At 36.6% G+C, this 10829-nt stretch overlaps 1 protein-coding gene across 1 annotated transcript; it reads left to right on the top strand.

Annotated features, from left to right (window-relative positions):
• Positions 1–7708: 7708 nt before the first annotated feature.
• LOC103404662 (exocyst complex component EXO70A1-like) lies at positions 7709–10822 on the top strand. Its single transcript, XM_008343595.4, has 2 exons — positions 7709–10038; positions 10516–10822. Exon 1 carries the CDS (start codon positions 7914–7916, stop codon positions 9795–9797), a length of 1884 nt encoding a protein of 627 aa, XP_008341817.3. The 5' UTR covers positions 7709–7913; the 3' UTR covers positions 9798–10038; positions 10516–10822.
• Positions 10823–10829: the final 7 nt, after the last annotated feature.

Raw genomic sequence — 10829 nt, forward strand, 5'->3', positions numbered from 1 at the left:
TACGGTTTAACAGTATTTATTTTCACTTATAAATAAGAGATTTTAGATTCGATTCTTGTTAATAACAAGTTTGAACCAAATTATTATATCAATACCTATTGTCGAATTTTATACTAATCACAATTAATAATTACTTGATATACAAAACGATAATGAGGAAGTAGGATTCAGAGTTGAGAATTGTATTCTAACACATTCGTAGTGACCACTAAGATGGTACGATCACCCAGAGTTATATTAGCAATAACCAATTCTGTGCTAATTTGAAGCTAGATTCCATATGCTTATGTTAAACTTTATCTTCCAAAATTGAATCATAGTTTACTCAAATATAAACAAATATTTTCATATTTCCACTTAAGTCAACCCTTCTCTTGCAAAACAACAAAAAATAAATAAATAATAAAATGAACGTCACACAGCTGGAAATATAGGTTTGCCAAATAAAACCCACAGTCCAATTAAATATCTGTACTATTACTATAATTTTTGTACTCTAATTGACATTTATCAATGCTAATACATTGAACCAAGATCGTAATTTGCCGCTGGAATTATATAACAATCCGAGGTTTATTATTAAATATAACATTAATTAATAAAACTGTATAGGAATTGTCACCATGACAGTTGTAAGATCAGAATTTAGTCATTCTATGACATAAATATTAATTTTTATGTTCATACACGAAGGCCCAATAGTTTATAATCAATCAAGGTCCTAAATCCGGTTGGCCCAATTTCAACTGGGTGGGGTGGGGTGGGGTGGGGTGAAGGACAGTAAGTTACACGGTTTATTTGTATCATCTCTAGAATATAGGCAAAATCTACGAATACATGTTGGTTCATCTCTGTTAGAGTTATAGTACAAATTATAGTACAAATATGTGGTGATGAAATACATTTGTCAAGACAATTTTGATTGCAAAAGAAAATCTCGACATTGTTATTATTATTTTTTTTAACAAACGATATTGTCTACTCTAAGAGGGTGGGGAAGTGGGCTAAATCTCACATTAAGCTAATAACGTGGTTCAAATTTGTCTTTGGCGAGAATTAAACGTAAAACCTTTCACTTACAAGCCAAGAAGAATACCATTAGATAATAATACTAAATGGCAAAATCTCCACAATATTAGAGTAACATTATGAAGTGACTAACTATTCATTATTTGCAGTCAAATTTAACTAAACTTAACCACCCTTCCAGATTGTTCCTAGCAAATTATAAGGGATAGTGTGCTGTACTTGTTGTAACCTACCTTAGCCACATACCATACACCATATTATTATTTTTTGCACTCCTCCTAAAAGTAAGAGGATCCGTCAAAGATCATTTTCCTAGGGATCTTGTGATCTTACCCGTCTATCGTATATCGTGCGGTCAGTTTTTATTAGGTACTATTCATAGTTAATTTTAAATTTTAAATTTTAAAATAATTTCTAACCATACGATTTACGATGAACGAGTGAGATCACAAGATTCCTATAACCCCTAGAAAAAGGATCCGGCGATGATCCTTTTCCCTCCTAAAATACTAAATTAATTAATTATATTATTTTTTTAAGAGACAAAACTGCACAAAAATATGCTCGCATGATCTTGTTACAGCATAAAGTATTGTGTTATGCTCCCTACCAATTCATTAGTTTTTATTATATTATATTAAGATTAATAAGATAATACCAACTAGTACCACATTCAAGTGATATTAATCTTTATTTGTAAGTGAAAGATCTCAGATTTGACTCACATAGATTGATGACGAAGTATGTTGAGATCGATACTTAATCAGTAATAGACACATTAGAGCATCTCCAAATAAGATGTCAAAAAGTTCAATCAACAATAACGGTGAAAAAAGACATCAATGGTGTTTTCCAACCGAAATGTAAATTCCTATGTGGCATGACATGGAATGGTAGCAAAGGGAGTTGCTGCCATATTTGACAGTAACTTCAAATCTATTCTTAGTGAGCAATAAATGTTTTTTATAATTTTAATTGTTATCTTTTGTTTTAAGAATACTAATTACAATTAAGATAAGTAAATAAGGTAATAAATAATAATTTAAATTTGACATATATGGTGGAGAATGAAATTGGAAAGAAAAAAAAATCAATTTGCCACATAAACTCTCAAATTTAAATTTTATGTAAAATTTGACATCTTCTTTAAAGATAATCTAATATGATGATGTTCAAGTTCTCTCATTTAGAATAGAATATGGTTGTATAGAAAAAAATTAAATTAATATGATTTAATGCGTTTATACGAGTAATATTCTCAAAAGAGGTGCAAAATGTTGCATGTGTGCGTGCAAAGCATGCATGCACGTGAATGTCGGCCTATTTTGGCAGTAGATTAGTTGACTTCATTAATTTCATAATTAAATTCTTTAGTAGTTTAATTGGGTGTTGTATGTGGCCGAGGCAACAGAAATCTTAGGAATATTAATAATAATTGGCTAAATAATGCTAATTAGTATACTAATTGTCTATATTAATTTTAGACAACAGAAAGCATAGGCCAGCCAGGAAATCATGTTCTCTTTCGCTGGCATAGCACCGTACCATATCATGAAGGGCTTGCTATGTCTTGTGGTTACAAAGCCTTTGGGCCGTCCAAGCCCAAATTGTACTTTGGGAATCAAGAATATTCCAAGTATTTTGATTTGGGGTCTAAAACAACCTTTCCGTCATGCAGTTGCGAGTTTGTCACTGATGCCTGGTGTGATACCTCCTTATCTTCAAAAACATAAAAAACGAAGGGGTTTCTCCATTTTAATCCTTGATAAAGATTGAAATTCAATTAAAACCTTATGTTAGATTATATATTCATTATAGTCCTTTGACTAAATTTCCATATCAGCATAAATATTAAAATTTATATTTTCTTGTTTTTAAATATTTAATGCGTTTTTTTGGTTCCTATAATGCCCCTATTAAATATTTGATTTTAATTTGCTCCATATTTTTTGGCATTGATTATTGTCTGACTTTCTAAAATGATAAACATAATTCAAAAAAATATTAGTGATACGTTACAAGAATTAACAAATACCTAATTCAAATTATTCATTATCACCATTCAAAGCCTAGAGGAAATATAAATAGCCAAATCATATATTTTACATAATCGAATGCACTTAAACCATGTCCTAATGTGCTTAAATCATATAACCTAGTCGAATGCACCTAAACCATGGTACTTATATGAATGCACCTAAATCATGGTACTTATGGGTGCGTTTGGTACGCAGACGGAACGGAACGGAACGGGACGGGATGGGACGGAACGGGACGGGACGGAACGAAGGTGTAATTTTTGAAAAAGACATGGGGTATATTTGTCTTAAAATGGTAAAACATTGCGTTCCACAAACGTGGAACAAACCCGTTCCAGGGGGGGAGGTGGAACGCAAAAACACTCAAAATCTGTCCCGTGGAACAGCCCGTTCCACCCATTTTTGGCGCACCAAACGCGGGACGGAACGCCTCGTCCCGTTCCGTCCCGTCCCGTCCCACGTACCAAACGCACCCTATATGAATGCACCTAAACCATGGTACCTATATGAATGCACCTAAATCATGGTACCTATATGAATGCACCTAAATCATAGTACCTATATGAATGCACCTTAATCATTTAGGTACTATCAATTAGGTCTTATCCATTCGGTATGGTCGGTTAGGTACTATATAGTGTATGTCCGATTAATTTGGTACGGTCAATTAAGTTGTGATTTCACATTCTATTTTCTCAATTTGTATTTTTTTTTCATTTATCTCTGGATTCACCGTCAATTTGGCATCTAAAAGCCCATTTTTCTTCTTTCTTCCGAATACAACGAGATTTTTGGTTTGTAAGTTTTATGGCTTTTTTTGTTTGATCATGGTTTCTGAGTTTTCTGGGTTCTTTGATTGGAATAACACATGGAGATTTATGTTATAACAAACATGTTAATTATGGATCTAGTTAATTAAGCATTCTTGAAAAATTAATTATATATTTGTTTCTCTAATTGGTTTTAAGAGAGTAATAAGGGTAAATAGGGAAACTAAAAATGCAATAAATTTATTAAAAAATGATTGAATGTGACATGGAATACTATAATCTGACATGGAGGACTATTTTTAGTTTTTAATCTTACATACGGTATTATTGAAAAAGTAATCTTATTTAGGGATTAAAATGAAGTTTTCTAAAAAACGAATATTATGAGTATAGCACTGTAGGAGAGGATTCAAGGAACTAAATATTAATAACCAGTACTAGAGAAACTAGTTTTTAATATACTAGTTGCTGTTGTAGTGTTTATCATATATAAGAAATTGTCACATTAATTGGTAACTAAAATGTAGTCGCGGAGGAAGTGATCTAGACCAATGTTCTAAAAGATGGTAGGCGTTAGTTGGACGGCAGGCTAGAGCCTAGCGGCTAGGCGGAGTCCTAGATGTACTAGACGGGTTTAAGAAAATTTATTATACATCGTATAAACAAGTGTATGCTGATACATAAAAAATACATAAGTTCATTAGGATATATAAACTGCAAAATAGAGTAATATATATCAAGTATTAGAGCATAATGATTAATGAAAATAAGGGCAATAAGCATGTAATGTGTGATCACCTAAGTATTTAACAAGCCTTACAATTTATTAAAAATAAAATAAAATGCAAGATGATATCTATTTTTTGTCTATCGGGAGTTACGACCTAGGCAAGTGCCTAGGCGGGTTTGGGTGGGTTAGGATAGGCGTGTGCCTAAGCAGGTCTAGACGGCCTTTCTTAATTTTTTTTTAATTGCCTAGGATTAATCAGGGTGGTGGCCAGTCGCCTAGCACCTAGACAGGGCCTAGGCGGTGCTAGGTGGAGCATAAACGGCGCTAGGTAGGGATTTTTAAAACAGTGATCTAGACTAAACCTTCACTTCTTATCGCTCCCTTTCTCTTCTTCCCCTATGCCCTGTGTCAATCCCTGGATGACGTCTTCTAAATTTTCAGTTGTTTTCTCTAATGTAATGTAGAGTTTAATTGTTTTTCGACCTTCCTTCTCCTTTAATATTTTTTTTCTCATACAAGCGATGTTTTACATTAGTTGATCGATAAGTATCAAAACATGAAGCGAAGCATTTCCAAACTGCAGGTTGAAAACGGAAGAGCAATTTTTGTTTGATTGCTTTGAATGGGATGGTCAAAATTCAATCCCAATCGGCTCCTAAGTCTAAAATAACGACACATCACATCCTATATATACCATCATCCTTTTTCCTTTCTTTCTTCTTCACTCTTTCTTTCTTGTCTTTTTGGGTAACGTCTTAGCATGACCTTCTCATGTTGGCCCTTCCCCTCTCCCCAACCCAACACAAACATTTCCCCCATCTTCACATCGGTCAATCGATTCCCATCTTCACTAGTCCGTGTTCTCCCGACGCTTTGGCATTGGTTGCAGCGTCCTTCCTTCTTGTATTCCCTTAAGCTTTATTTATAGGGAGTTTTAACGAAAAACCCACGGTACTGTTCACTTTAACGAAAAACCATATTTTTACACTAAAAAGTCAAACATGGTACTATTCATTTTACCCTTTATTTTGTCCTTATCATTAAAACTCAAAGTTTTCAAGCCCTTTTCGTTAGTTTTCCTTTATTTTTATTACTTAGTTTGATGCATGCTTCTAAGTAGGCATTCATTGTATGTTTGACATCTTTATCTTGGTAATGAAATTTCCAGTTCACCAAAAAAAAAAAAAAAAAATAAATAAATAAATAAATTCCCTTCCCAATTTTACAATAATAGTTGGGAGGATTACATAATGGATCGAAAATATGATATCAAGTTCCTTATTTACGAGAATCAAATTTCAATGGTCTCATTTACAATTAATGATGACTACCACTCAATTATAGTACTCGCGACATTCAATAATTTAATTATTTAGCAAAGAATAAAATAAAAATTTGATCATGTATTATACATCTCCTTAGTACAACTAAAATTCACGCCGTTCTTAAGTAAGTCCTACCTCTCTTAAAAAGTGAAATATTTACTATTAGTCGCGTGAGCAAATGATCGATTTCTAACCGTAAATTCATGTAGGTGCACTAGCGGATGCAGTGGGGATCAACCCCTTTGATGTTTAATCTTTATCGTGGAAGCTGTATATTGACTCCTTGGAATTTCAACTGGTTGATATTATATGCATGGAGTTTTATTTTGGGTTTCCACTAGGTGGATGGTCACTATTCGGACTAATTCGGTGATATTTGAAAATTAAGAAATGACGTTTAGACTTGCCTAGGTTGTAACTTTCATTTAGACAAAAAATCAATAACTTTATTTTGAATATTTTTTGTTCAATAAATTGTAAGAGACTTGTTGAATATTTAGATGAATACTCATTACATGCTTGTTCTCCATATTTTCAATATGTTCTAATACTTTAATTTCCAATACAATTATGTATTTTTATACGTATAAATAGATTTACTTAAATCTGCCCAGTCCGCCTAACTACTCCAGCGCTAGGCTCCAGCTTACCACCTAACTAGCACCTAACGTATTTTAGAACTTTAGTTTTGATTAATTGGTTGCGCTTTATTTTGGTTACTTGGTATAAGGTTTGTGTCTTCATTTTGGTTACCTTTTAAAAAAATAATTTTAGCTTGTAATCTTATTTTTAAAACTTTTTTTAAGTAGCTTAGAAAATGACGATGAAGATTGACCCTAACAAATTAATGGATGTCTCTAAGAAATCGAATGGTGAAAATTGTTTTAAAAGTCAGAGTAGTACATGATAGTTTGAACTACAGAAGACAAACCCATATTTTCAGAACTTTTACGCTGTGTAGGCGGGTTTATTAAGCCCATGCACATTTACAATCAGTAATCGATCATGAATCAATTATGTACGACTAACTGTGACAAAATTCCCAGTTTGTACAAGGAGAACTTATACGCACACCTTAGACGACGCCATTTCGAGGTCTTAACAAATAATGCAATCACACGTGCCACTCTCTCTCTCTACTTAAACATAACGCAGATTAACTTGTAAGATAAGGGATAATGCTAGCAAGACCAAAATTTTCATATAAATTTACAAACTAAATCATGTATTACTAATAAAAAATAAGCACATCAATCGGTAATTAGTTGATAATACAATTATCAACGACCACATCATTTAGTTTAAGCATTTGATCTCCTTAACATTACTTTAACACTCTGTTTGGATGAAGAATTTTAAGATTACTAAGAAATTTTAAAAGAATTTGTGAATTTTCTTGTTCGGTTAACCTAAAAGAAGAATAGAATTTGAATACATAATTTTTTATTTTAAACTCTCAATCATAGAAAGTTGGAATGAAACATATTTACATGAAATATAAACTTAGGAATTTGAGGTTCCAAATTCTGATTTTTTGCTACATGAAAATTATAAATTTCTATATTTATGATTCTAGAAATTGATGCATATCAATTTATAAATTTTAACTTTGATCAAAATTTTAGGTTTATTTATCTCGTCCAAATATAATGTAACTTATAAGTGATACATAGATGATTATTCATGGTATGCGATCGAAATAATCAATACATATCGATCTGCCAAACGAGGCCAAGTGTCTCCGACAGTCACACTACAAAGTAACGAAAAGTCCCGAAGTGTCAAAAACAAAGTCCAGCTTGCATTGTTGCTTCCGTTTTACCCTCCTTCCATTTCTTTTCATTTTTCCATTTTCCACCAGAACTGACAAAAATCTTGGAACCAAAAATTTAGCAAAATCCCACAGCTGCCTTTTTTGAAAGACCATCACCCTATTTCCCTCAACTTCCCCATTCTTTCCCCAAAATTTCAACTCCCCCCACCACCACCAGCGCAACCTCTTAACGCAGCGTTTCATTTCATGGAATCTCCACCGCCGCCGCCTTCGCTTCAAGAGCTAGACGCGGCGGAGAAGATTATTCTCCTCTGGGACTCCACGGCTTCCGAGGAGGCCCGGGAACGAATGATATTTGACGGCCAACGCGACGAAGTCGATCGCTACTTACAGGCCGTCGATGAAATCCAACGCTCCTTGTCCTCCGCCACGCTTGCCTCCGAGGATGACCAGTCCAAGCTCAACTCCGCCATCCAGATCGCCATGGCTCGGTTGGAGGACGAGTTCCGCAACATCCTCCTCAACCACACCACTCCCATCGAGCCCGACTCTCTTTCCTCCGCCGATCCGAGCTCGTCAACTCACTCCGGCATCGCTGATTCGAGCCCCGAGTTCGAGGACTACTCGGCTGAAGATGACGGCGGTTTGACCACACCTAAAGCCTCCTCCGTCACCGCCGTTGACGTCGACGAGCTTCTCCAGCGCGGCGATTCGTCGAACACTAGCAGCTACAGGTCCACCAGCAGCATCCGCGAGCTCGATCTCATCCCCTCCGATGCGGTCTTCGATCTCCGCAACATCGCCGAGCGGGTGATCGCCGCCGGCTACTTACGCGAGTGTATCCAGGTGTACGGCAGCGTAAGAAAGGGGGCGGTGGACTCCAGTTTCCGGAAGCTAGGGATTGAGAAGCTGAGCATCGGAGACGTTCAGAGACTTCAGTGGGAGCAGCTGGAGACCAAGATCCGACGGTGGATACGCGCCGCCAAGGCCTGCGTGAGGACCGTCTTCGCCTCCGAGAAAAAGCTCTGCGAGCAAATCTTCAACGGCATCGGCACCGCCATTGACGATGCTTGCTTTATGGAGACAGTCAAGGGCCCCGCGATTCAGCTGTTCAACTTCGCCGAGGCCATCAGCATAAGCCGGAGGTCTCCCGAGAAGCTCTTCAAGATTCTTGACTTGCACGATGCTCTGATGGACTTGATGCCAGATATTGAATCCGTTTTCGATTCAAAATCATCGGAGTCGATTCGGATTCAGGCGGTGGAGATACTGTCGAGGCTGGCGGAGGCGGCGAGGGGGATTCTATCGGAGTTTGAGAACGCTGTGCTTCGTGAACCCTCTAGGGTTCCAGTCCCGGGCGGAACGATTCATCCATTGACTCGGTACGTGATGAATTACATCAGTTTGATATCGGATTATAAGCAGACTTTGAATGAGCTTATTGTGTCGAAGCCGTCTACAGGGTCGCGGTACTCCAGCGACCCCACGACTCCGGATATGGAGTTCGCAGAGCTAGAGGGGAAAACCCCTCTGGCTCTGCATTTGATTTGGATTATTGTGATTTTGCAATTTAATTTGGATGGCAAGTCTAAGCACTATAAGGATGCTTCAATAGCTCACTTGTTTATGATGAACAATGTTCATTACATTGTTCAAAAGGTCAAGGGGTCCCCGGAATTGAGGGAGATGATTGGAGATGATTACTTGAGGAAGTTGACCGGGAAGTTCCGCCAGGCAGCCACTAGTTACCAGAGAGCTACTTGGGTCGGGGTGTTGTATTGTTTGAGAGACGAAGGGTTACATGTGAGTGGGAGTTTTTCTTCGGGGGTGTCGAAGAGTGCATTGAGAGAGAGGTTCAAGTCTTTCAATGCTATGTTTGAGGAGGTTCATAGGACTCAAGCTACTTGGTTGATACCAGATACTCAGCTTAGGGAGGAGCTAAGGATATCTATTTCAGAGAAGTTGATCCCAGCATACAGGTCGTTCCTTGGGCGGTTTAGGAGCCATATAGAAAGTGGGAAGCATCCAGAAAATTACATCAAGTATACGACCGAGGATTTGGAGACCGCTGTATTGGATTTCTTTGAGGGGTACTCAGTATCCCAGCACTTGAGGAGGAGATCTCAGTGAATGTGATCAATTGAAGTTAAGTTTTGCAAGTTTAGAAACTAGGACACATTCTTTGAATTTTTTGGGAGTGTTTGGGTGATGACGGAGCTGGTCGGTCTGGGATTCATTGAGCTTTCCATTTCATTAAAAACCCTATATAGTTCAATATTCTGTTGATTGGGGGAGGTCAGAATGTTTTATGAAGATTGCGGTTGGAGCACTACAGAGTGGCCAAGTCTACACGCCCGAATGCTCCTGCCCTGTAAGCATGTTATTTATTATTACTACCACGGTCTAGATTGTGTTTCATTTGTTCATACTCGAATTGTCTTGTGTGTGCTTAGTTCCACTCTTTTTTTAGTATCAAGAAGCCGTTTCTTATAGTAGCTCCAGGTTACTTGTATACCATGTCATATTTTTTTAGCCTTTGATAAGCAAATTGGAAAATTGAATTTTAGATAAGTTTTGCAAAATATTAGCAATTTCTGAAACGCACTTGTGATTATGTCGTTACCATATGATTGTTTCTAAATTTAGCAAGTTGAATGCCGCGTATTTAGAATCACGTTCAATAAAAGTTCGTGTAAAGTCACTCAAATTTCCAGAAATGAATGGGTGAGTTTTATGTTAACCGAGAGCTGTTTGTTGTATAGATAGTTGCAAGCACTGCATACGCATACATTAAACTAAAAGTTCATATTAAGGTTATTGACATCTCGGTAAAAATGCGTATTTACAGTTACTTGGTCCATTTATCCCTTCTTCAGAGAGACATGCTTTTGTAACAAAGGTGCCTGTGCTGTCTCCCTCTTTCAGTTTTCGGTATGTTAAACGAGCCAGCTTTATTTATATTGGTTTTGTTTCTCATGTAATTAGGAATCGTATGTTGATATGTTCGCTTGATGTATCTCTGTACCGTACAAAACTGACGATTACAGATTGAACTTCTCTCTGTAAATGTATTTTATAGCGGAGAGTCGTCTGTGATTAACTTATGCTGTAGCTGGATTTAGAGTTTGTTTGGAATCCTGGGTCAGGTCATTCTATCTGCTG

This window comes from Malus domestica, chromosome 17, assembly GCF_042453785.1.
Source record: "Malus domestica chromosome 17, GDT2T_hap1".
Lineage (NCBI taxonomy): Eukaryota > Viridiplantae > Streptophyta > Magnoliopsida > Rosales > Rosaceae > Malus > Malus domestica.